The sequence below is a fragment of the Bos mutus genome, chromosome 1 (assembly GCF_027580195.1).
Source record: "Bos mutus isolate GX-2022 chromosome 1, NWIPB_WYAK_1.1, whole genome shotgun sequence".
Classification (NCBI taxonomy): Eukaryota; Metazoa; Chordata; class Mammalia; order Artiodactyla; family Bovidae; genus Bos; species Bos mutus.
The window spans coordinates 80,139,518-80,167,432 of NC_091617.1; the positions used below are offsets into that span (position 1 = coordinate 80,139,518).

The window sequence follows — 27,915 nt, forward strand, 5'->3', positions numbered from 1 at the left end:
GAGTTAGTTTTTGAAAGGGTAGGATTTTAACAGGCATAAAAGAGCTGCATGGCAGTTCAGACAGTGAGTACAACAGAAAAAGCAAGTAGGCCCAACTCTGTGACCTACATATGTGGCCCTAGTTAAGCCCTAGCTCTTGCAAGAGACAGCTGTGTGATCTAGGAAAGTTACTTACCAACTCTAGGGTTAATTGTTCTCATCATGGTGATAAGATATTAACAAACCAAATGTTCCATCTGGCTTTACCATTCTAAGATTCTGTGCTTTGGCCCTCTTTCAGCTGCTAAAATTCCTCTTTACAAAGTCACTCCTGACCCCTTAGTTGCCAGACTACATGACCAAAGGTCTGATTCCAGATCTGCTCACTCTTGATTAGCTATGTGACATTGGACCATTCCTTTTACCTCCTTAACCTCCATTTTTCTCATCTACAAAATGAGGTAATTATACTGAATGATCTTTCAAGACACTTCAGATCTTTGATTCCATGAGAACACATATGCAGAGACGAGAGAGAGATCGTTTTATGGCATTTGTAGACTTAAACAAAGAGTGTAGAAAGGGTGCTAGGGTGTCCACAAGGATATCCTTCCACTGAGGGACCGTGATAGGGGTCCAGACAAGGATCATCATCCACTGACTGTACTGTGCTAAGTCGCTCCAGTCACGTCCAACTCTGCCACCCTATGGACTACAGCCTGCCAGGCTCCTCTGTCCATGGGATTCTCCAAGCAAGAATACTGGAGTGGGTTGTCGTGCCCTCCTCTACCCACTGATCAAGAACGTTATAACGAAAAATTCAAGCTGACAACACCTGAACCCTCTAACCAACACGAACATCACCAAAAAATGAGACAAGCAAATTATGTGCCTGTTGATGAGATGCAATAGGAAATACATTGATAGAGTAGTCTTGCTAAAACATCCATCCTGAATTTGATCATCCCTGCAGATAGGCTGGAATATGTTTAAAAGATACCTCAGAGGTGCCATAAGCAAAATCCAAAATCTGGAACCACTACACAGCTTTCTGTCTCAAAGTGTGGTCCACCACACCCAGCACCATTATCACCAGATAATGATGTAGAAATGCAGTCTCAGGCCACCTCAGACGTCCTGAATCAAAATCTGCATTTAAATCATCCTGAAGTGATTTGTATGCACATTAAAGTTTGAGAAGCACTGCTCTATAGGACAAATGACCCATTTCCCCCAATAAATATTACAAGGCAAGGAAGAAAAAAAAAAAAAAAACAAGGAATTTATAGATCAGAAGAAACCTAAAAGATATATCAGCCAAGTTCAACCTGTAGACTTTTCAGACAAACCAGTTATTTTTTTAAATGAGACTCTTGAGGAAATTTGAACAACTACTGGATATTTATCAATATTAAAGAATTATTGTTACATTTAAAAAGTGACCAGAGAATTAGGGTAATTCTTTTTTAAGAGTCTTATCATTTAAAGATACATAAAGAATCTGCCTGCAATGCAGGAGACCCGGGTTCAATCCCTAGGTCAGGAAGATCCCTTGGAGAAAGGAATAGCAACCCACTCCAGTATTCTTGCCTGGAGAATTCCATGGAAGAGGAGCCTGACAGGCCACAGTCCATGGGGTCTCAAAGAGTTGGACATGACTGAGCAGTTTACTTTTAGAAGTATTGGTAGATGAAATGATAGAATATCAGAGATTTGCTATAAAATAATAGTTCAACATGGTGGTGGGGAAAATGAACTGAGTTAGTTCAAACAAGATTAGCCATAAGTTTCTAACTGCTGAAGCTGAGATTTGGGATTCATGGGATTTATTATTTTATTGTCCTGTATATTTGAAAATATCCCTAATAAAAATTTGCTTGTTTTCTTTAAAGTCCAAGGAGGAGTTATCCAAGATGAGAGAGTCCATCAAGAGAAGGCAGTGGCAGGGAACCCAAGATAGAAAATGTCAAGCAGAAAGGGGACAAATGCCCCCAGAGCCGTGGCGGGTGAGGGTTGTTCCACCTTATAATCCACCTGGAAGAGGTCATTCCAGACAGCAGACACTGCCAGATGGCAGGGAGGATGATACCAAACAATCTGAGTTCTGAACTGGAGAAAATCAGTGCAATCGGTGGCACCTTGAATCGAGGTTAGAAGACGACAGAATTTCCTAGTTGCTAAAAACTGAAACAGGTCATCAAATAAATTAAGGGATCTCCTTCTCTAAGGACCTTCAAAAATAGGATCCACAAGGCTAAAATGGAGGCGGCCTCATTCCCCATCCGCCGCCTTTTTCAGGTCACCGAAGCCGCCAGGCACCCGGGGCGCGGAAAAGCCCACAGCCCGGGCAGGGAAGCACCACTGCCCTCTCTCACGTCCTCGGCTCTGTCCCTCTCAGGCAGCACGGCGAACTTGGCAGGTCCTAGCTCTGCGCATAATTATGAGGATTTTAGGAATCGCAGAGATGGGTGGAAGGGGATGGGAGGATGGGAATGAATAGGACTACCCACTGACTCTCCACCGTCCCTCGGCTCAGAAACTAGAACTTGAGATTGTCTTCGCCAGGGGTCACGAAGTTTGAACTCGCCGACAGCTGCGGGCCGGCACAGTGGGGCCTGGAGCAGGCGGGTGCGGGCGGCTCCGGGCCGCGCTCCGGCAGATTCCTGAACGTCTTCCAGGCGGCCAGGAGCCGGGCTGGGACGGGATGCACCCACCCACCCCATGCGCCGGCAGCGCCGCTGCCTCAGACCCGTGTCCGGCACCTCACCGCCCTCGCCGGCTGGGAGCACGGCTCGGGGCGTGTGCGTGCATGCTGCCGGGGGGCTGGGGACAAGAACTGTCTCTGTTTCAACCCATACCCGGCTATAACTACCTGGGTTTCACTGCACGCAGCCTCGACTCGGAGGCGAGCCTGCCGGCCCAGAGCTAGGTTAGGGATGGCCAACGGTGCGCGCAGGGACTGCCGCCCTCCTTGCACTCTTCCCAGGAGCCCCGCCTCTCCCCTCCCCCATGGGAGCAGGGGGAGGGGGCCCCATGACGTCATGGAACTGCTGGAGGATTTAGCTCAGGAACCCACCGGGGGCTATGTACCATTTAAGCCTCCAGTGTACTTCTCTCCAGGGCTCCACGTTTCCAAATCCAGCACGGCAGCTTTCCACCTTTCCCGAGCCCTAAGCAGCCCTGGGATTCTGAAAGAAATCAGTGCATGGTGTCTAGGCCAAGAAGCGTGGAGAATGGGCATGCAGGTATGGTCTGGCAAGGCTCCCACTAGCATGAGTTGGGCCAAAAGGCCATTAAAATGCTTCCAGCAAGTCCTCAGACACGGAGAGAATGATTTCAGGCTGAAAAATGCCTCATAGCACAGGTATTATTGTTATTATTAACAGTAATAACAGTGCAGACAATTATGGAATGCTACTGCCTTCCAGAAACCAATCAAACCCTTTAAGTAGATGAGATTTCCCTACCCCCACCCCATCCTACAGATGACAGATTAAAGCTGGAAGAGTTAAGGAACCAAGGAGGATCCAGGATCATACAGCTGGCAAGTGACAGAGCCAAGATTTAAACCCGTATCTCTGCCTCCAAGCTCAGGCATGCTCCTTCCAAGACAAGGCACTGCCTCTCAGTTTTCAAATAGGTGCATTCCGAAGGTGGGGGCATCTATAGCCAGCAGTCCCCGAGCTCCCCCCACCTCCTCCACTCTCCCCAGTCCACCTATGACTCAGTGAGATGGTGGGGGAGGGGACATTCTATCATAAAGCAAAGTGAGGACTGTTTGCTCTTCCAGAGAGGTTAACGGCTTACCAAGTTAATAACTAACACTCTGAGCTTGTTATGACTAGAGGTGGAGGGGATAGGGCACACTTAAAACGGCAGTTGGAAGAAAGGGGACATTGTGGAATACTAGGTACCAACGACTGGGCTGTGCAACTAGTTTACTTACAAAAAAAAACACCAAGCTAGCACAGAGGCAAGATATAATACTGATACCAACACTGGCGTGCTGGGCACTGCTCTTAGCACTCTATAAGACAGAGTAGTGGTGGGAGATTTCAGTTATTCAAACAGCTGGAAGTTTAATTTTGTGATAAGTCTAGCATCAGCAAAAGTCCCATGTTGCTGCGCTGACTTTCATCTCCAAAGTAGAATCTGGCATCTGACTTGCCTAGGTTTGCAACTGAGCTCTGCCAGCCTGTAGAGTGGAAGTTGTGTAGCCTTATACCAGCACCCTAACCTCTCTGAGACTCTGTCACTTGGAGGTAGCAATAGTGCCTCCCTCATGGCACTATTGCATGAGGGATAGCATCCCAAGAGAGTGTAAGGGCAGCACCAGTACAGTGCACAAGGAAGCTCTCATCAGACAACTGCTAATATTATTATTATTACCTCTAGAAGGGAGGAGGGATTTTGGCCAACATTGATTAAATTGAGCTCATGCAGAAGTAACTACAACCAAAAGAAAGAGTGTCTGAGTGGTCTAGGAGGCCATAAGGGTGCAAGAATTCAGTGCTGGGCACCGGGTTGAACAAAGATAATTTCAGAGAGTTTGATGAAAAGTCTGATCCAGTGGGATTTTAGCCCAAATCCCTAAATAAGAATATGTGTTTAAAGGACAAAAAGATGAAAGACATCCCAAAGTATATTTCTTAACAGTTCATTAATTCTTTCAGGAAGAAAACAGCAAAAAGTTTTTAATTAAAAAAAAAAAAAAGAATCACCATGACAGCAACAAGGAGGTCTGGGTTGAGTCCATGCTTTTGGAGGGTTGTACACATCCTCTTGAGAAACCTGTATGCAGGTCAGGAGGCAACAGTTAGAACTGGACATGGAACAACAGACTGGATCCAAATAGGAAAAGGAGTCCGTCAAGGCTGTATACTGTCACCCTGCTTATTTAACTTACATGCAGAGTACATCATGAGAAACGCTGGACTGGAAGAAACACAAGCTGGAATCAAGATTGCCGGGAGAAATATCAATAACCTCAGATATGCAGATGACACCACCCTTATGGCAGAAAGTGAAGAGGAACTAAAAAGCCTCTTGATGAAAGTGAAAGAGGAGAGTGAAAAAGTTGGCTAAAAGCTCAACATTCAGAAAACGAAGATCATGGCATCTGGTCCCATCACTTCATGGGAAATAGATGGGGAAACATCTATTTGGAAACAGTGGAAACAGTGTCAGACTTTATTTTGGGGGGCTCCAAAATCACTGCAGATGGTGATTGCAGCCATGAAATTAAAAGACGCTTAGTCCTTAGAAGGAAAGTTATGACCAACCTAGATAACATATTGAAAAGCAGAGACGTTACTTCGCCAACAAAGGTCCGTCTAGTTAAGGCTATGGTTTTTCCAGTGGTCATGTATGGATGTGAGAGCTGGACTGTGAAGAAGGCTGAGTGCCGAAGAATTGATGCTTTTGAACTGTGGTGTTGGAGAAGACTCTTGAGAGTCCCTTGGACTGCAAGGAGATCCAACCAGTCCATCCTAAAGGAGATCAGCCCTGGGATTTCTTTGGAAGGAATGATGCTAAAGCTGAAACTCCAGTACTTTGGCCACCTCATGCGAAGAGTTGACTCATTGGAAAAGACCCTGATGCAGGGAGGGATTGGGGGCAGGAGGAGAAGGGGACGACAGAGGATGAGATGGCTGGATGGCATCACCAACTCAATGGATGTGAGTTTGAGTGAACTCCCGGAGCTGGTGAGGGACAGGGAGGCCTGGTGTGCTGCAATTCATGGGGTCACAAAGAGTCAGACACAACTGAGCTACTGAACTGAACTGAACTGAACACATATTCATAGGGGCTTCCCTGGTGGCTCAGCGGTAAAGAATCTGCCTGCTATGCAGGAGACGCGAGTTTGATCTCTAGGTGGAGAAGATCCCCTAGAGAAGGGAATGGCAGTCCATTCTGATATTCTTGCCTGGGAAATCCCACAGACAGAGGAGCCTGCCAGGCTACAGTCCATGGGGTCACAAAAGTAGGACATGACTTAGTGACTAAACCACCACCATCAGACATACTCACAGATAAAGTGTGAGTATGCACCCAAGTGTGAATATACAAAGGCAACTCAGACCTGTGATCCTGGCTTTGGGCAAGCTGAAGGCCAAGCAGAATCTTAGACAGTGTTTGAATCAAAAAGGAACATGGAAAGCATACCTCATTAGGATTTTTCCATTCCAAGAGAGCTTTTTTATCTTTTCCAGAAGGAGCGAGAGTAGCTTTAACAAAAAAATAGAATAGATGATAAAGGTGGGTATCAGAACCCAAGGTTGATCAATAGAGAACTAATTGACCTTGGAAAGCATACACATTTAAATCGAAGTTGCTGGACAAACATATATAGATGTCGTTTGGTGACCACTTCAACAAATCTACAAAGCAGAGTAGGTTCCAGCCAATGAGAGGCAAATAGACAAATGCCCCAGTTTTTTAAAAATTAGGGATACATTCTGGAAGGCACAGACTGACAAACCTTATCCCAACCCCTGGGAAAATTCTGGAATCAAGAATTAACCAAGTATTTGCCCTTTATAGACGTTAATGGCTTTATATGAGTTCTCTTATTCCTTTTCTGATAGAGGTCGTAAGGTGGTCATTTAGGAAATATTATTTGATCTCAGCACAATGTCTTATGTTTCAGTGGAAAGAGCACACATTTGAGGTCTGCAGACTGGGATACTAGCCCAGCTACACAATTATGAGTTGGGTGACCTTAACCTCTCTGGCCTCATTGATGAAAGATAGGACGTGTTCTCTTAGGTCCCTGTCATCTCTAAGTTCCATGATTCCACACTGTAATGAAAAGTGGGCTAGGTGACAGTCGTACACAGAGGATGCATCCCTAATAAGGCAGCCATACCCCACGGACCATTTAATGTACAATATCTGGTGTGTTAAACTAACCAAGGAAAGGGCTTGTTTCCTGTTTTGCCCATTATATACATGTATTAAACACAGTCTCCAAATGAGAAGAGAGCCATGGCATATGGTCATAGAATGAAGATTTAATATAAACTAGATGGACTGGAGGAGGCTTGGGCTGAAAGCCAGATGAAATAAGTGTAAAACCCTATGTCTAAGTTATTTAAAAATACCTACACAAGTTCAGGATGAAGAAGAGCAGGCCGAGAAGTAGATGATGGAATCAGGATCTGAGTGCCTGAGATGACCTCCCATTCAAGGTGAAGCGATTCAGCCATCATCTAGCTGCTCACAAAAGAGCTAATGCAACTTTGATCATACTTGACAATAAGAATATTGATCATGGTGGACATAGTGAGCCCATACATGGGCTCCGCATATTCTCATTTCTGGGGCATGATAGTATTGGGGGATTCCAGCCCCAGGAAGTGCGGATGCCTTTGCCAACTGTGCCATCAGATCCTGCCATTGGTGGTGTTTTCAGTGCCAGGACCTTCTAGAGTAAGAGAGTAACCGACCATAGTGTGTGTTCAGTTCAGTTCAGTTCAGTCGCTCAGTCATGTCCGACTCTTTGCGACCCCATGAATCGTAGCACGCCAGGCCTCCCTGTCCATCACCATCTCCCGGAGTTCACTCAAACTCAGGTCCATCGAGTCAGTGATGCCATCCAGCCATCTCATCCTCTGTCGATCCTTCTTCCTCCTGCCCCCAATCCCTCCCAGCATCAGAGTCTTTTCCAGTGAGTCAACTCTTCACATGAGGTGGCCAAAGTACTGGAGCTTCAGTGTGTGTAGATCAGGGCAAGTCCGCAGGAGGGGCCAGAGGGCTGAGAGCACTCACCCAGAGGAGGCACAACTAGATGGTGGTGTGAGAGGGAGGAGAGAGAGAGGAGCGGCTAAGACTAAGGCTCCAAGGCCTGCCATCAATCCATGTACTTCCGTTTGTAAGTTGTGCAACTTGGGCAAGTTACTTAATCCCCTCTGTGTCTTGGTTTCCTCAAATGTAAAATGAGGGTAATCTTAGTAACTAATTTATAAGATTATTATGAAGGTAATAACGGAGATGTGTATAAAAGCTTCCTGGTCAATGGCAACGTTTTAGTACATATGCACAGTGATGAAGTGTACATATCATCATGTACCTGGTGGGCACTCCCATGGAAGAGGAAGCAGGCTCATTCTGACTTCAGAAGGGAGAAAAGGACCAATGGGTGGAAGCAGGGAGGAACAGAAGGAGCAGGTCAACATTGAAAGACCTGTCAAATAATCAGAACTTCCTAATAAAGAAAGGAATTCCTGGTCACCAGAGAAGCCTACTCTATTCCATTTTGTAGCTGGGGAAACAAGTCATGCGGATAAGATACCATAAATTAGGAGCTGCAAAGAAATCAGGATGCCCAGATGAATGGCAACAAGCCCTACCTTTGCATTCTTCCTCTTTTGAGAAATGTCTATAAGTTTGGATTTGTAAGTAACCTCAAAGAGAGATTTTTGTTGCATGCTTCTAATTTTTTTCCTGCCTCATAATAAGCGAGATAAAGAGGGCTTTGTAGTCCAGTTCCCCAACTTTGAATCCCTGCTCTGTTACTTATCAACTGTGCAATCTTGGACAACTTGGCTTACCTCTCTGGGTAGTGTTTTCTTCTGTAAATGAAGTAAACTACCTCCAGTTCTGAAGACAAGAATCACAGCTAATATATTTCTTGCTGTGTTGGTGAGCGTTATGCCAAGGTAGGCTGACCTCTGTTAGATACCTGAGACAGACAGATTCAAGCCTTCTGGCCTTTTGTACCTGGCGGGATGCGGGTGGTGGAGACTGGATAAAGAAACTCTGCTACATCAGCAAGCACATATGCCAAAATTGCACTTAGGATAGAGATACAGGAGACAGAAAAAGTCTGAAAGCCGGCCAAATCTTAAAGTCTTATAGTTCTCACAAGAGGGATTAAATAAGAAGGGGTAAGATGAAACTTTCCTGTCATTTGTTCGAATCTGGACTCCATGTTCCACCATATCTTCACAGTGGTGCCGGAGGGGCAGGGTTGATGGTAATGAAGTTGGACTGGAGCACAGTGTGCAGCTGTCTTCTGAACCAGCCCTTCTAGATCTATAGGTCAGTGGTCCCCAACATTTTTGGCACCAAGGACCGGTTTCGTGGAAGACAGTTTTTCCACAGAGGAAGGAATGGCTTCAGGATGATTCAAGCACATTACACTCATTGGGCACTTTATTTCTGTTATTATTATATCAATTCCACCTCAGATCATTAAGCATTAGATCCCAGAGGTTGGGGAGCCCTGCTAGAGATGGTTCCTGAAGCTTTGTACTGTACCCCCAGAGCTGACAAGAAATCACCTCCCTCATCTCACTGCAGTGGATAAGGCATTAGACCTGAGCAACTTTAGCCAATATTCAGCTTCTGACAGAGGCTGGCTGGTGGCTAAGGGCCTGTCACATTCTTGATGAGAGCCCCCACCACACTCACCGCACCTTGAGCTGGGATACAATGAGGACACTAACAGATGACCTTTTTTTCTCTGTCCCCCAGTGTGACGGGGTTGGGGTGGACCTGAGCAGCATCTTCCTTGAAGGCATTGCTATTCTCAACATTCCCAGCATGTATGGTGGCACCAATCTCTGGGGAGAAACCAAGAAGAACCGGGCTGTGATCCGGGAAAGCAGGAAGGTCATCACTGACCCCAAGGAACTGAAATTCTGTGTTCAAGGTAAGCCAGGCATGAGAAAAATTGTGCTAGGTCAGTGCTCCAGTGGGAGCCATATTCAGGTGGATCGTCAGCAAACCATATTAGGGTCTACAGCAGGCTCTAGAAGGTTCTGCAGCCTTACAAGAACCCAGCGATACACTGACTCATCCCTGCTGCATCATCATTTATAACCTAATTGAGAAGAGAAAATATACAGTAAGGGATCCCTAAATGGCAGTCAGTAATCAGACCTTGGGTTTGAAACTCCATGAGGTTAGGGGTCAAATGCTACTTGTGTCAGGATTACCAGTCCTTCAGTGACTAAATCCAGTAGTCAATTCTCAACCTTAATCTTGCTTCATCTGTCAGCAGCATTTGACCCTACCTGATCACTTCTTCCAGGACACCACACCTTCCTGGTTTCCCTTCTTCCCACTGGTTACTTCTCGTTAGTCTCTTTTGCTGCTTCCTCATCTTCTCTCTGACCTCTTGGTGCTGGAGGGTCCCTAGGCAGGGTCCTCAGCCCTCTCCTCTCTCTGCTCTCACTCCCTTGATGACCTCATTGAGTAGTGAGACTTTATTTAAGGACCACGTGAGGGCGAGTGACTCAGCAAGTCCAAAACTGAGCTCCAGAGTCCCTCCCTCAAACCTTCTCCACCCACAGCCTTCTCCATCTCAGTTGACGATAACTCCAACCTGCCCATTGCTTAAGCCAAAACACTTGGCAGCATCCTCGATTCCCTTTTATCTCACATTTCATATCCAACCCATCAGAAAATCTGTTAGCTCTACTTCTTAAAAACATCGAAGATTCACCCACTTCTCACCACTGCGTTCCTACCACCTTGGTCTGAGCCACCATCCTCTGCCCCCTAGATTCCTGCACATCCTCCCGGCTGAATTCCCTGCTTGTACCCCCACCCTCTACAGTCTGTTCTCACCACCTCATCAGAATGCCCATGGGCAAATATGTCTGACTGTGCCACTCTTCTCAAAATTCTGCAGTGGCTAAGATTAAAAGCTAAAGGTCTTCACATGGTCTCGAGGACCCTAAATGGTTTGGCCTCTCATTAGGTCTAGACATCTTTCACTCCCCCTCACTCCCTCTGCCTCTGCCACCCTGGCACCTCTAACGTGGCAGGCCACTTCCATGAGCCGACTCTTCTTTCTGCCTGGAACTTGGTAGTGTGCCTTAGAGGCCATCAGGTAGGCCATCCTACCCACCAGGATACAGAACACAGGTCTCTGAGAATGCCCTTAAAATTATTTTCAGCCCTACGCCTTACCAGCCATTTCCACCAATGCACCAAATGGGACTCAAAGTTCCTGGCATCTCTGACTCCTCTGTGGATTGGACAAACAGGCCTCACTCATCCCCAGGGATCCGCAGTAGACTCGGTGACCTGGGGCTGGGGGAGAAGCCATATGTGAGGAGGGCTGTGGCAAAGATCCCCCAATGAGGAGGCAGGAGAATGGATTCAGATCCAAGTGCTGGCATTCACCTACTTCTTGGCACCTCGGGTTTCTTTGCTGTAAACCCCACATCTGATGTAGAAGTTTTGATAACTGAATGGATGGGATTGACCATTGGTTTCTAAACCACACCTGTCTATAGAAAATGAAGTCCTGGGCCCCAGCCCAGATCTCCCTAATCAATCTCTGGGTTGGTTCCTGGGAATCTGGACCTCCCCAGACGATCTGATGGGCTGCCAGGCTTGAGAAACACTGACACAGACAAGAGTCCAGGAATCGGAGTCTGGGTTCTTTGATGTCCGAGGCTGTTAGTCCTAAGACTGGATGTGATCCCACCAGTAGGAGGAAACAAAACTTGGCTGACCATCCAAGAAAGTGGTTACTGGCTTACTTCAGACCTACCTGTTAGACAATCAGATTGTCATATTCCAAGGTCATCAAGAGGCGTCACCATCACACCTGTCCTTTTTAAGAGAGAACTGGGGAATTTTTTTTTTTCTCTGCTGCCCTCTTAAGTCCCTTTTCCTTCACACAGTAAACTTTTCAATTTGTATAAATTATTAAATTGAGTAATGTGTTCCTCCTTCCTCCCTTGGCAGGGGAAGTTGTGGGTACTAGCAGAGGGTGGGGGAAGCATTGGAGGTTGTAGAAAGTTCCTGCAAACTTTCCCACCCTGGTGCTTTCATCCCAGCCCCCACTCTGGCATCTCGGCAGAACAGAATCAGGGCAGGATCCCACCACCCATATCAGGCAGAGACTTGGGGACACCCTTGCTGAAGATGTGTTCTGGTTAGAACTCAAGGACAACTGTCCGTTCCTTACATGTCTTACCATTTATCTTCCCCTTCTTCAAGCAAGAATAATGTCTGCTGATCGCTCATGACCATCATGTACAGGAACTCTCTTCCCCAAATCCCCCTTTCTCACCCCAAGAATATGCTTTCGGAGCTAAAAATGAAGCTACTTCCTGTTCTTTAGATGAGGACATGAGCTGATCAGAGCAGAGGCTGAGGAGGGAGCCTTGGCTTCTTAGCTTTGCAGAGAACCAACCAACAGTGAGCTCTCTTAAAAGGCCATAATCTCCTTTAAGATGAGATGTTAATGAGGAAAAGCTAAAGAGGTGACCCATTTTAGTGGAAAAGCACTGGCCTGGTAGTCAAGATTTCTGGGTTCCTGTCCAGTCTCTGCCTCTCACTAGTGTGTGATGTTGGGCAAGTTCACTCACCTTCTTGGGTTTCAGTTTTCATTATCTGTAAAACAGGCAAATCTGACAGTTGTACAGGTTCCCATAGCGCACAGGTTCCTTACAGAGCTGCAGAATTATGACATGGCCAGGTTTTGGTCTAATGGATTCCTTGAACGGAATTATATGGCAGGTTTCTTTTATCAGTGTGTTTTGTCTCACACCTTACAGGCCGGTGGCTGAGAAGGTAGGGATCTCTCTCTCTGCACGTCCATTATTTGTTGGGATTTGTTACTCTGGCAATTTTACTCGGTTTGAGGGTCAGGGAGGAGACAGGAGAAATTAGTGGGAGGGAAGGGGTCTATCATAGGAAATGTTAAAGGAAATGACAACAGAAAAGGTTACTGTCAAATCTCATCATGGGTCAGTCTTTCTTCTAGGAAAAGCAATCCAAAAAAAATCAATCAGGATTAACATGGGGACTTCCCTGGTGGTCCAGTGGCTAAGATTCTGTGTTTCCAATGCAGGGGTTTCAGGTTTGATCCCTGGTTGGGGAACTAAGATCACACATGCCATGCAGTGTAAACCCCCCAAAAAAATGTTTTTTAATTAAAAAAAAAAAAAAAGGTTAGCATGGAATGAGTTCTATATAACCATTGGCTGATTAGAAAGCAAGAAGTGGTCCTGGGAAAAGCACCAAGCTTGAAGTTGAATGACCTGGGTTTAAATTTAGGCTTTATACTTTATAATCTTATAAACCTTGGAAAGTCACCCAACCTTTCTGAGTCTCAGCTTCCTCATCTGTAAAATTGGCATAATAATATCTAGCTTGTTATCATGATGGATGTCAGAGTACCTGGAACATAGTATAACTTCAAGCTGTAAGAAAATTTTCTCCTCACCTTTAATGCTGTTTTATATTGGTGCTAGGAGAAGGCAATGGCACCCCACTCCAGTACTCTTGCTTGGAAAATCCTATGGACGGAGGAGCCTGGTAGGCTGCAGTCCATGGGGTCGCTAAGAGTCAGACACGACTGAGCGACTTCACTTTCACTTTTCACTTTCATGCATTGGAGAAGGAAATGGCAACCCACTCCGGTGTTCTTGCCTGGAGAATCCCAGGGATGGCTGAGCCTGGCGGGCTGCTGTCTATGGGGTCGCACAGAGTCGGACACGACTGAAGCGACTTAGCAGCAGCAGCAGCATATTGGTGCTAACAGCCAGATTCCTGATTTTGAAGTTCTTCTCTCTAGCCTTGCCGCCTACCCGCACTGTCACTAAGAAACAGTAGAGATCCTGCCAAACTCCAGCCGCCCCTTTGCCCTAGCACATTAAACTCATACCATCAATTGTACCTACTGCCTCTTTTCTAGACCTTTCAAGGATGGAGGCTAGATGATTTTAATTTTTGTATCCCCAATGCCTGACCCAATAGGGTTAGTCAAAAGAAAAAATAATAGTTGTTGGATACTTGAACAGTCCACAGCATTCATCCTTTTTAGTTTTTGTAATACCAATAAGAATAGTGACAGATAGTATTTTGTAGTTAGTTTTGCATATATTGACTTAATCTAGTCCTAACCAGAAACCCATGAGTAAGGGTATACCCACTCCCCACCATGTCACTATTTCATAGTTGGGAAAAACAGAGGCCCAGAGAAGTGGCAGGACTTACACAATTTATGTCCAGTGGTTGCAGCAGAACCAAGTCCATGATTCCTGGCCTGGCCCCAAGTGGTTAGTGTCCACCTAGAACATTTATCTGAGAACCTACTATGTATACTGCACAAGCCAGACGCTCAGGAAACAGGAAGTATTTATGATCCAATCCAAACACACACTTGGTTGAAATTCTGCTCCTCCTGCAAGACCTACCCCAAGGGCCATCTGCTTCCTGGAGCCTATAGTGGCACCCCGGAAGTGAATCTGGCCTCTGAATTCCTAGAGCACTTAATTTTGCCTTGTGTCTTGACAGCACACTGGTTATGGATGGCCTTTTCTCATAGGCATGGGTATCCTCATCGTATCTTTCTCTTGCCAGTACCTGGAAAATACAGCATGCGTTCTTCACCTTTGTGTTCCCTTCAAAGACTAACATTCTACCTGGCGCATTTCTACAAAAATGCTTGTCAGAAGGAGGGAGAGAGAGAGAAAGGAATCTTGCCTTTGGTCTATGAGCACAGTGGGCAGTAGATTCTGGAGCTGGACAGGAACAGACCCTCAGTGAAAAATGTTGGCGAAAAAAAGGTCTTATAAACTGTTCAATGCAAGTATTTGTGAAACTGAGGATTTCATTTTATGAAACCATTAGAAACTCACTTGGTAAGTAAGATATGCCTGAAAAAGTGAAAGTGAAGTCACTCAGTCGTATCCGACTCTTTGTAACCCCATGGTCTGTAGCCCACCAGGCTCCTCCGTCCATGGGATTTTCCAGGCAAGAATACTGGAGTGGGTTGCCATTTCCTTCTCCAGGGGATCTTCCCGACCCATAGCCTAGAGGACTTATAGCTGAGAGAAGTTGAAAGACCCAGGCCTCCCCACCACCAGCCCTGTGACATTGGTTGAGTCATTGAACCTCTCCAAGCCTCCTTGTCAACCCTTGCAAGATGGAACCTGTTATAATCTCTCTCCCTCAGCATAGCCACCTTGTTTTGAGGGTTAAATGAGACCATCCACTTAGAACACTTATCAGAATGCCTGGAACATAGTAAGCACTTGATCAATAGTGATCAGAAGAATTAAATGATAAGTATTTAGTATGTAAGAAAATGACCAAATTTAGAATTTCACTCTCTTGATCTCTGCTTCAGGAATTTGGTCTAGAGCAACCCATAACTCTAACAAAGATTACTTGTTGGCACTGTGCCTAATGTGTTTGGCTGTTGCTGCCAGTGTGGGGGTTCCACCTGAGCAAGCTGTCTGCTGAAGCAAGGTAAGGGGAACAGCGCCAAATCCTGAAGCACCAAGGGTGTGCACGGCACAAGATTGCATCAGTCCTTATCAGGCTAAAGGCTAGGGCTTAAAGCCCTGGAAGCTCTGCCACTGCTTCTCTCTGGCACCATCCTGGATGTGAATGCAGAGACTTCCTACACATGTTCTCAGACTCCTCTCTGAGCTTAATATCTGTCCCCATCCAGCCTTCAGTCTGGAGCCAGTAGCAGCCTTGAGGCTATGTCAACCACAGCTGGCCCCTCTGGTTATTCGGTATTAAGGTCACCTTCCCCTCAGTGATTTCTTAGTCAATCCCATTTGAACTGCCAACAGAATGTCCTAGACGAGTTTCTAAGCAATGAGGGCATAAATCTGCCCAGAGTCTTATTAGGTAATAATTTTTTCAATTCCTGGTAAAGACAGGGAGACAGACACCGTTGGTAGGATATACAGTTTGAGTCAGTTTCCCAGCAGTGGGGACAGGCTTTCTGTCATTTATTCAACACACACATACGAAGCACCGACCAAATGCCAGGCACTGCTGCTGCTGCTGCTAAGTCACTTCAGTCGTGTCCGACTCTATTCGACCCCATAGATGGCAGCCCACCAGACTCCCCCGTCCCTGGGATTCTCCAGGCAAGAACACTGGAGTGAGTTGCCATTTCCTTCTCCAATGCATGAAAGTGAAAAGTGAAAGTGAAATCGCTCAGTCGTGTCTGACTCTCAGCGACCCCATGGACTGCAGCCCACCAGGCTCCTCCATCCATGGGATTCTCCAGGCAAGAGTACTGGAGTGGGGTGCCATTGCCTTCTCTGAAATGCCAGGCACAGTGACGAGCAAAACCAGGCCTAACGCCTGCAGCCATTAGGGAGTGCGGGAGCCAGGCCTCAGTTAAACAGTCCCACTGATAGGCATAGAATTAGAATCTGTCATAAGTGCTAAGAAGGAGTATCATGGCTACCCAGTACGCCAGTCGGCCAGCCAGGGGTGGCTACAGATATGCCTCACTAGCCTGGTACTCAAACCGACTAGCAGGCACTCACACAGGCAGCCTCCTGGCAAAAGCATATAGTCATCAAATATGCCGCCCAGATGCCCAGGTCTTGCCTGGGAAGAGGAAAACCCGCCGCCTCACAGCCAGTTGACACCACTGTGCAGGCGCAGGTAATTCAGTCTGCCCACGCGCTGTGCCCGCATAGATCTTCACTACTTGTATGGGTCATACCCTGAATCCCAAAACAAGGGAAAGGGACCCCAACTAGACATCAGAGATCCACCATCCCAGGTGGAGAGCCACAGTTCAGTGAGACAACACGATAGTCACGAGCACATGAGTTCAGTGCTTCTCAGGGCTCCCTCCTTGCTTGTATGACATCAGAACAGAAAGTGTCCAGTTGGGTTCAAGAGCTGTCCGGGGCTGTAGGTTCCCAATTTTCCTATCTGGTAGAAACCTGACCAGAAAGACAGTCATAGTGAGCAATCACCAGCCTCTTACTGCTCATTCAAGTTGAAAAATAGAAATGTTCCTAAAAAGCATGCATTTTGCAGAGGTCTCTCTGGCCAAGGTCTCACCTCGGGGCTGAAACAGAGCAAGGAGAGTGACCCCCTAAGAGCCTGGGGATACTTAAATGTGCACTGGGATGTCCCTCAGTGCTGGGAAGTAACCATGGCAACATACTAGTCAGTCCTTGTGACAGTGGCAGGCCTACAGAGTGACCCTGCTCTGCTTTCCACAGAAAATCAGCTTTGTCACTCAGTCCTTCAGGCACCCACATTGGAATCAACAAACCCCAAGGCATTCTCTTCCCCCTCTTACACATCCTCCCTCTTCTCCTATAGCCCACTACCCACCCCCCACCTTCCCTGCTTTGTTGACAGCATCACCTGTTGCCCAAGATAGGGACCCAGAGTCAAGCAGTTCCCCTATGGTGGCTCGTGAAACTGTCCTGTAATTATTAACTCAGGTGGTGTCTCTCCCACCCAATTGTGAGCTCACAGTTCTAGATGTCATACTTCCTTCTACATGCCTATGCCTGGCATGGTCTCTGAGACCTCGAAAGAGCTAGTTAACATTGGTTGACCAGAAGCTCCCAGGGCCAGGAGCACCTGAAGTGGTAAGATAGGGAATTGTGTTTGATGGGATGGAACGTGTGTGTGTGTGATGCTCATGAGCAGCGTTCCAGGGCCCCTGTGCTGGCGTCAGCCTGTACAGGAGGCCAGGAGGTCCCCTCCCGTCCTTACTGGTCCTTTCTCCGAGCCCCTGTGTATTCCCAGCTGCCTCTGTGTTGCACAGCCCCTCTGCTCCTTTCGAGGCTGCCTGCTGGACTCTGCGGGTTATCCAGGTGTGTTTTCACAGCTTCCAAATAAAAGCTGCACAACCTGATTCTCAGATGCCCAGAGAAGCTATAATGTTTCCTATAGTATTGAAATCCCAGAATCACAGGTCTCTTTAGAAATTTAGAGGTCCTTTCCTCTAGATAAGGAGAGTGAGAACCAGCAAGGTGAAGTGGCTGGCTTGACCAAACCCGGACTGAAATGCCGGTCTTTTAGTTCACACAGGCCTGCTCTCTGTGCACTAGAGCAGAGGTTGGCAAATTTCTCCTATAAAGGACCACATAGTAACTATTAAAATAGTTAGGCCTTGTGGGCCATACCATCTCAGGTACAACTGCTTTCCTCCAACCACTTAGCATGAAAGTGGTCATAGACAACACGCAGGCAAATGGGCATGGCTGGGTTCCAGTCCAACTTTATTTACACAAACAAGCAGCGGGCTGGGTCTGGCCCTCCAGCTGTGGTTTGCCCAGCCCTGCACTGGGACCTAATGTGGTCCACAGCCAGCATCAAAGGCCTCACCTGAGAGTGTCAGAATATAGGCCAGACCTCCCGAAGCCAAATCTGCCTATCAGCAAGATCCCCTGGTGGTGTATGCTTGCTCCAGATTGAGAAGTACTGCACTGGTGGGCCTGGCTGCCCCCGCTGAGAACGCCAAGGAGAAATTTCCAGATTAGAAAAATGTGGCCCAGGGAGGTTAATTGGCCCGTCCAGGGTGACACAAGTCGGTGGACCGGGGACTACAGCCCAAGTTCTAGTCTTTCAAACATGGAATTGCTTCTACACACACCAGAGAACCCATCCTATCCTCCCCACTTCTGCCTGTCCCTGACCCAATCCGCATTTACTAGAAATTCGAGAGAAGCAATTCCTCATTTTTTCCCAGCTGACTTGTGAATCAAGAGAACTCTGCCTCCAGCTGTGTCTCCTCCCACCCACTCCCTGCCAAGACTGGGAGGGGCAGGGGAGGCAGAATTGGGCCTCCAGAGGCTGTTCCCCTTCTGCAGAGGGAAACTTGCTCACACAGGTTCAAGTTGGAGTTAAACTCCAACTGAATTCCTGTCTTTGGAGATTTGCAGCTCAAAATAGAACGAAAGAACCTTTCATTTTTCACTTGCAGAAGAAAGTTCTAGACCGGCTGTCTGGCAGGCCTAGACATTATAGATTTTTCCCTCTTCTGCTTGCCCCATCTTGACCCACATACCAGCTCCTGTTCCCCTGTTGCAGCTTTAATACCTGTTACCTTCTAAGAAGCAACCCACAGCAAGACTCCATGCTGGCCACACGCTTTGCATAACCTATGCTTCTTGATCTATGTCTGAGGCATGTGAGAAGTGCTTTATCTTCTTAATTAATCAATAAATATGTATTGGGCTGTTATTTACTGAGCACATATTTATGGGCCAAGCTGTTGCCTATTTAATTTCTTAATCCATTTTATGGCTGAGGCTAATGAGGTTAAGTGACTGTCCCCAAAATGAAGACAATACCCAATAGAACCAGATGCCAACCTGCCTTCAAGTACTGAATGCTCCAGATGCCGTAAAGGGTGTCAGCATGATGATGTGGACGTGACCTCCAATAGTTCCCAATCTAATATAAAAAATACATGTAGAACCATCAAGTTACCACTGGCATGACAGGCTGAAACAGTATCATTGGAGTGGGGATGGGTAAGAATAGGAGGGACATTCCTTAGGAACTCAGTCCCCAGCTGCCCAGCACTGTGCCAGGGACCTTGGAGGCAATCAATAAATATTTGATATAGGACTGAATGAATGAACAAGATAGAATGTATATGTGCCAGTACTTGAAGCTGGAATGGATTTGAAAAGATGGAATGAGAGAAGACGCACATGGGCTAGGGCATTAGCACCTAGAAATAGCAAAGGGAAGACTGGTAAAGGCCTTGGAATAATGTGCCCTTGAGTATGTGATCCTTTGACTAACGGGAAGAGATGAAGCATTCAAAACCAGGAGCAATAGGATGAGAGAGCAGCACGCAGTAAGTATTGGAAGAAAGGGAAAGGATCTGGCAGCAAGAGGTCCAGTTAGGAGGCTGGTGCAGAGCACAGGCTCACAGGTCTAAGGCCTTGAATGAGAGTCAGTGGCACAAGAGGGAAAATGGATAACAGTCAACAGGAATTGGGAGACAAACAAAGGGAACACTACCCAACAGAGTCCCAGCTTCTGCCCACAAGCTCAGCCTTCTCCTGTCTGCCTCCACTTCAGAGCCCTCCCCATTCCCAGTGGTTGCTGTAGAATGGATGTCTTAAGCAGGGCCCTGTGTCTTCCACCTGCAGCCAGCACCCAGTTCTTCCTATTTTCAGGACAGTTCATCCAACACTTGTTAAGTACCTATTTGAAATTAGCAGTGAATGCTACTAGAAATATTTTGCATTCATCATCTCATTTTCATCCCTTACAGCACCCCTGAGAGACACTTTATAATTAGAAAAATGAGGCCCAGGGGATTAATTGACCTGCCCAAGGCCACACTAATTGGTGAATCTGGGCCTAGAGCCACGTCCAAGCATACCAAACCTGGCATTCTTTCCTTCCATGCCACAGTACCCTCCCCCACCACCCGCATTTCTGGTTCGTCTTGACCCAGCAACCAGAGAGTCACAACTCTCCTCTAGCTTTGCCCTTCCGGGTACGTGAGTCCCTCTGAGCTGTGATTAGTTCAGTAGGTGTCGTTCTCTGTAGTGTACCTTGTGTCATGCCTCGGGCTTGAGTTGAACTGGAAAATCTCAGCACTGGCTGATTTATTCTATTACAGACACTGAATGTGGAGTTGAAGCTTCTTGAGCTCAGTGGGCATAGTAACGCCAGGTCACACACCAATTAGGATTTCAGCTTCGGCATTCTGTTTAACAAGACTGTGTTGCCAAGAAATCTCCCCCGAGAGTAGCCAGGGCGAGGCTTACCCCACTACATGCCCTCTTCCCTGCCCTCAGACACTCCAGCCTGCCAAGACATGTGGTCTCTGCTTTGCATCCTTTATTTGGAAGCTTGTTTTTATGTCAGACAGGCCTGGTTTGAATTCCAGCTTTACCATATGCCAGCTCTGTGACATTAGGCAAGTTTTTCAACCTTTCTGAGCCTCAAGATTTTTTTTTTTTATGTTGGGATAATAGATTCTACCCAGCAGAGTTGCCACAAGGATTTAAAACAGTAGCGTTTATAAAGCTCTAGGCCTGCTTTAGAGTCTGTACCCAGTACTGGCCCTTTTCTTCCTGTTGTCATTGGAAGCACCAGCTCAAGATTCCTGTAGCTCCACCGCCTCCCAAGCCTTAAAAGACATTCTCACTCTTGGTCTTTCTTGCCGCCATGATGATGTCAGACCCTCACCTCAGAGCCACTTGGGGTGACCCTCTCTTCTGGAGAGGTCTCCCACCACACAACTCCACCAGCACTCTGCCCTCCCCTTCTGAAGAGCCTGCCCTGAGGCATGGAGGGGATGAGGAGCCCCCTCCCCCAATGTACAGAGCCTTCATCGGAGCCCAGCCAAACCCGAGAAGGGAACGCCACACAGAATGGAGGCCCTGTCCCTCCCTGCCTGCCCCACCGCACAGACAGGCTTTTAGGAACCAGTGACAAAGACCACTGTGAGTCCACAGTCGCTCTTCCTCTTGTCTCCGTGTAGAGCTGCACAGAATGTTCTGTCTTCTGCACAGTGTGAGAAATGGCAAGGCCTGCTGCCAGCCTGCTCTTGACCCAGCCGAGCAGAAACCCCAGCCTCCGCCTTTGTTAGAAGAGCTCAAACTAACACTCAGGAGAGAATATCCTTGCCCCTGATCAAGGGAACAGAGGCCCAGAGGAGAAAAGTGGCTGGCCCAAGGTCACACAACTAGACAGCCAGAGTAGAGGCAGAAACCCAGCCCTGCCTGTGGGGCCGACACATCTCCTCTCCCTTCCGCCTTGCAGCCCTTCTGCTCTTTGGAAAGCAGTGGCTCTGGGAGGCTTTTCCCTCCCATTTCCATCTGGGTTATCCACAGTCCAAGACCATTCAATACCCTCTGGCCACTTTTACACCCTGATGGTGCTTTACAGAATGCTGGGAGTGGAAGACACCTGCCAGCCAGTGTGATGAGGGCATCAAGGAAATGCCCATCAGGAGGGGTGCCTGGCTGCACCAAGCGTGACAGAGCCATGACTGAAGTCTCTGCATCCCATTGCTCAGCCCAGAAGCAAGGGACAGTCACCTGGACCGTTGTGAAATTGTATCTCACACACGCGCGCACACACACACACACACACGCACATGCACAGGGGAAGGAAAGGAACTAAGAAACTCATTTACAAGTAAAAACCTCCCTGTCTTAAAGTAAAAGAAGTTGAAATGGGGATGCTTCTCTTGCCAGAAGGACAGTCATCCTAAAATCTCAAGGTCACAGTATTTCTGCACCTCTCTCCCTCAGCACCCTTCTCCTCCTTTTCCTCCCCTCCCACCTCCTTCTCCATCTCTTCTTCCCCCTCCCATCTCTTCCTCTGGCTCCCCTCCTCCCCCTCCATCTCCTCCTCCCGAACTATCTTCTCTGGGTTACATTAATTACCATCTGCAAAAGGCCACACACTTACTATGTAGCAAAGGCAGTTTCCTGAGGACATCCATTTCTAAAGAAACCTAAAATCACAGTAATGGGCCCCTGTTTTTTGAGGGCCTTCTTCGTGCTCTCTGTGCAGGCCCTGGACGGCATCACTTCTAAACCTTACAGCAATCCTGCCAGAGTGGTTATTAGATCTACAGTTGTGTCCAACTCTTAAGACTCCATGGACTGTAGCCCACCAGGCTCTTCTGTCCATGGGATTCTCCAGGCAAGAATACCAAAATGGGTTGCCATTTCCTTCTCTAGGCCAAGGGGTGAGCACCTTCCTTACTTATTCCGTTTGCTGGGATGGGGCCCCTCTTCCTTTATGCTGGGTCTGACTTAGAATCTCTAGGGAAAGCACAGGTCACAGATTACTCTTCAGATAAATTGTGATTGGGATACCTGAGGCCTGGTGCTATGAAAGACCAAGTGGGAACTGACAGCCTTCTTACTTACTCACCTTTGCGTGCCCAGGGAAGCCCCAAAGTCCCCTCCAACTCCGTCTCCCCATCCCCAGCCCATTTTCAGGCCACCATGCTTCAAAGCCAGCTTTGAAGCTCTCTAGCTGGAAGCAGCCTTTCATCTTCACAGACCAGACCCAGTGGGCAGCTTAGGTGGGCTGATCCGTGCCCAGGTCTGTGGGGCTCAGTGTTCCTGAGCTTCCTAGGGTGTGTGGTCTATCTCCATGGAAATTTGGTAGTAGAAGGGGAGCCCAAGGTGACACCTGACACAGTCTTGGCGGATCGAGCTTGCCAGCTACCACTCACCTTCTAGATGGTGGGGGCTGAACCGCAAGGCAGAGCAGGGTTGCATCCCTTCTTTCTGAGGAGAGTGAGAAGATGGCACACCCACCCTCCCCCTGCACATCGGCTTCTCAGTACCTGAGTGATAAGGGACATTGCTGTTTTACTGCACACCTTCACATTCTTTCTTTCTCTAGTCTTCAAAATAACCCATGATACAGGTTTTATTATTGTCCCTCTTATAGGCAGGGACATCGTGGGGGGAATTTTGTTCATATGTTGAAGCCCCAATTCCTAGTACCCTGGAACGTGGTTGTATTTGGAGATAGTTTAAAGAGGTGATTCAGTTTAAATGGGCAGTTAGGGCCCTTCTCCCATCTGATTGGTGTCCGTATAAGAACAGGACATTTGGGCACAGAGAGAGGCTCTGGGGGTGCACAGAGGAAGGGCCGTGTGAAGAGGCAGCCGGGGTGGGGGCTGGCCATCTGCACATCAAGGACAGGGGCTTCAGAAGAAGCCAACCTTGCAAGGTGTAACTTGACCTTCCAGCCTCCAGAACCATGAAAGAATAGATGTGTGTTGTTTAAGCCATTCAGCCTGTGGCACCCCAAGCAAAAGAACAGACTCAGAAAACAAACACCCTGCCCTGTATGGACACAGCCATCAAACTGTTAGCCCCGAACTCAAGAACTTGTGCAGAGTGTCTCAGCCTTCTTTCTTTATCCTGTGACTCCATACTTGTCTGTCAGAGGCCACGTATGTAGTAGTGACACATTTCTGCATTTTGAGTTAGTCACACAGACCTGCCAGTCAGAGCTTCAGGTCAGCATTAGCTGACGAATGCTACCCACCGACTTGATCCGTGTCCATCCTTACTTTGGGCTGGAATCCTAGCGCCTCAGTCCACCTGTGCTGCGGTAACCTACATTGGGGGGCAGAGCCCACAAGTTCTCTTACATCACACAGCAACCACAGGGTGTGGGCAGCCTTCCTCACCGCCGGGATGCAATGTTTCAGAAATTCTCTGGGTGCCATCACATACTCAGAGTTTCAGCATCTCCACTGAGGATTGCTTAATTCCCAGGGTGGTCCATGGCAGTCCTCAGACCTTCGTGCTGATGGAAGGGGGAAGTGGGTTGGCAGTGGGATCGACAGTAGCAAGGTATCCTGCTAGGCCTTGCTAGATCTCCCATGCTTCTCCAGGGCCCCACAAGCAAGGAGCCCAAATCATGACACCCACATATCCCTCACATCTTAAAGGACTAAATTTTCATTAGTGTGAACCAGCAGCCAAGATGAGAATGAACATAAAAATTATTCATTAAAGAAGAGAGGTGAAAACCAGATTGGGTCATCGCTATATGCAGGTTAAATGGGTTGATGCATGGAGAGCATGTTACCTAGTTTCCATCTAGGCAAGTTATTTTATCATTATTATTAATCATCATCTTTTTCCTCTTTCAAGCTAAACCTGTCATAGTCTTTGGCACCAAAGCATGTCGTTTGTTCAATTTATTTAACAAGCATTTAGTAGGGGTGGCTCAGATGGTAAAGCATCTGCCTACAACGCAGGAGACCTGGGTTCAATCCCTGGGTCGGGAAGATCTCCTGGAGAAGGAAATGGCAACCCACTCCAGTGCTTTTGCCTGGAAAATCCCATGGATGGAGGAGCCTGGTAGGCTACAGTCCATGGGGTCGCAAAGAGTCGGACATGACTGAGCGACTTCACTTCACTTCACTTCTGTATGCTGAGACCTGGGCTGGCTGCTAAGGATTCAAACATAAACAAAATAAGAATATTATCTCCCAGCCTTCATGTCACAGTGGGCTTGGGAGAGTGATGTGTACAGAGACAGTTGTCGTGGGGTGAGATCCACTGAGCACAGGAGAGGGGAAAAGGCACGCTGCCTGGGGTAACACAGGAGGGTAAGTATGAGTTCTCCAGGCAGAGGCATTCCTGTGCTGGGAACAGGGACAGATAGCGAGTGACCTCGCATGCCTCACTGAGAACTAAGACGTTGTCCCTTGGGCTTCCAGAGAGTTTGAAGAAGGAAGATGTGCCCCTCAAATATGAGCACTCTGCTAGCCTCTGCCTGTCGGTACTGAGCTCCAGTCCCTCCTCCCACCTGCGGGCAGGTCTCAAGATAGAAACGCAAACTGGGACTGTTGAGATCAAAGAAGTGGGAAAAGGAGCAGAGTCAGGGAAGAGTTTAAAGGAGGAAAAACAGCTGGAGCAGGACTCCCAGTTCATCTAAAGCTCAACTGGAATTATGGCATTTGTGTGGACATGTGAAACCATGAGGAACCCTGCAGATTGTTAAATATGTTTTACCCTGAATATGATGGTGTAGACCCTTGTACACAGCTCTGAGGTACACAGAGTTGGGAGTTGGGAGGGTGAATGTGACATAAAAGAAAGCAAAATTGATAATATTTTTGGAGCCCGCTCTGTGCCAGGCGCTTTCACATACACCCCTGCCATTGAATCTCATAACCACTCTTTGAGGTCAGTATTATTATTCCTAACTTCGCCTTTTCAGAGTGAGGAAGCTGTGGATCAAAGCAGTCAGGAAGTAACTTGTTTACATTTTTCTTCACGCCAACTCCTGCATATGTTTGGGGCAGTTTTATTGCCTGAGGCTCAAGTTCTCCAACTTGAGTGTGCCTCAGACTCTTCCAGAGGGCTTGTTAGAACACAGACCGCCCAGCCCAGCCCCTTGAGTCTCTGATTCAGTCGGTCTGGGTGAGGCCTGAGGATTTCCGCTTCTAACAAGTTTCCAGGTGAGGCTGGTGCTGCCTCCCGGCCTCCCCTGGAAACAACCACACTCTGAGAATCACTGGCCCATGGGAATAATCTACCCAGTAACCTGGCCCAGGGGTTCCCAAACTGTTTGCATTTTGGAATCACTTGAGGATCTTTACTGATGCCTGGCTCCAGGCTCACACTTTATTTTTCATTGAAGTTTAGTTGATTGACCATGTTTCAGGTATACAGCAAAGTGATTCAGTTATTCATGAAATATATATATATTTCTTTTTCAGATTCTTTTCCATTAGAGGTTATTACAAGATACTGAATATAGTTCCCTGTGCTATACAGTAGGAGGTCCACACATTTTAACTGGTATAAGGGGCAACCTAGGCATCATTATTTTTAAATACCACCACCCCCCAGGTAATTCTCACATGCAGCAAAGTTGAGGAGCCACTGACCTCGCCTCTTTTCTCCTTGAGTCTGATCTCCATCAAAACCCTCTCCCTCAGCTGCCACCACTGGGGCCACAGGTAGAACGTGTCACACTAGCACCACTTGCAACACGTCCTCCCAGCCGTCTTAGAACACCTGCCCCTGGAACTCATCCAGACTCTTACGTGCCTTTTCCCTTTTTGCCTAGTCCATCGTCTCCTTTTCTGTTCAACGTAAACCTAATTACTGCAGCCATCTCTTGCCCACAGCAATACAGCAAGCACCCTGTTCTTCCTTTGACCATATATGTCTACCTGGGAAAATCTGAGGAGGAATCTCTAAATCCGACTGCAGGCATGGAAGTCCAGGAGGCTTCTTGAAGTTGATGGCACTCGAGCCAAGTTTGGATGGGCAAGTAAAAATGAAAGAGGGTGTTTCAAGCAGGGATACAGCAGACGTAGAAGCACAGAAGAGACGGAAACAGTAAGGTTTCTGGGGGAGCTTCATGTTGCTGTGTGTGTCTGGAGCAGGAACTTGCCCTGTGATGTCAGGAAAACACTGCGGAGGCAGCCTTTTGCCAGATGGGGGTGGGTCTTGGGCATCAAGTGAGGAAACTTGCATCTTTCCAGGTATAAATGGCAGTTGATAGGCATTTTAAAATGACTTTTAAATTGAAAGAGTAATACATACTTAGAAAATACAGAATAACTAGGAAAGCATCAAGTAGAAAATAATCACTTTTAATCTAATGACCCAGAACTCACAACTGTTAAGATTTGAGGGGAATTTGTTTTCTTCTATGCACATTCTTATATAGTTGAGAAAATGCTGTAAAAGTTTACATTCTGCCTTCACACTTAAAATTATAACATAAGACTGAGCGACTTCACTTTCACTTTTCACTTTCATGCATTGGAAAAGGAAATGGCAACCCACTCCAGTGTTCTTGCCTGGAGAATCCCAGGGACGGGGGAGCCTGGTGGGCTGCCGTCTATGGGGTCGCACAGAGTTGGACACGACTGAAGTGACTTAGCAGCTTAGCAGCTTACATTTTTAGTGTTATTGAAATCTGTAAACATTATAATAGTGTAAAGTTCTATAGTATGATACCATATAATTTACCATTTTCACAAACATAGAAATGGGAGAGGGAGAAGTTTCACTATAATAAGTAATGCCACAATATTCGTATCTGTATGAACTTAGGTTTTGCAATGTTCTTGTGATCAATATCAAGAAATAAATAAATCAACAGTATGAAAGTTTTAGACTCATTACCAAACTTCTAAAAACTTTTCTTCCAGTTTACACTCTGATCATAGGTGTCAAAGAATGCACATTTCATCTTCCCTTTCCAGCACCTGGTATCATGGCTGGTGCCCCTGAAGAGTTTTTGCCATGGGTGTGACATGAGCAGCTGTGCATTTATAAAATCCTATACTGGAGGCTGAATCAGATGCACCAGGTTGGAACAACTATGGCTGCCCATGCTGTTCCATCTTTGCTTCCACTTTTTCCTAATCCCATGTTCCCATTCTTCATCTTTATTCTTTCTTGGAGAGCAAAAGTAAGTGTTTGCTTCACAAGAGCCGGGCATAACACTTTGTTACCAAGAAAAGTGCTGAAAGACCTAGGTCTATGGTTGCAACAAGTTGATGCCCAGCCCAGAGACCCTCTTTTGATAGTTTTATAGAAAACAAATCTCTAAATAGTAATTCTAATTAGGTAGAAATACCTTTTTCTATTTTCCAGTGACACTGCCAACTGACTTTATTGCTAAATTAGTTTCCTTGTGCATCCAGTGACTATCCATTCCTACACAGGTAATCATCCCTGTCCCTGAAATGTCCTTCTT

At 47.1% G+C, this 27,915-nt stretch overlaps 1 protein-coding gene across 4 annotated transcripts in view; it reads left to right on the forward strand.

Moving 5' to 3' along the window:
* DGKG (diacylglycerol kinase gamma) overlaps positions 1–27,915 on the forward strand; it is a 224,758-nt gene that overhangs the window by 173,936 nt on the left and 22,907 nt on the right. For all 4 annotated transcript variants that reach the window (XM_070371987.1, XM_070371997.1, XM_070372006.1 and 1 more), the window contains one exon: positions 9,457–9,634. In XM_070371987.1, coding sequence (XP_070228088.1) covers positions 9,457–9,634 — 178 coding nt within the window. The remainder of the gene's footprint in view (positions 1–9,456; positions 9,635–27,915) is intronic.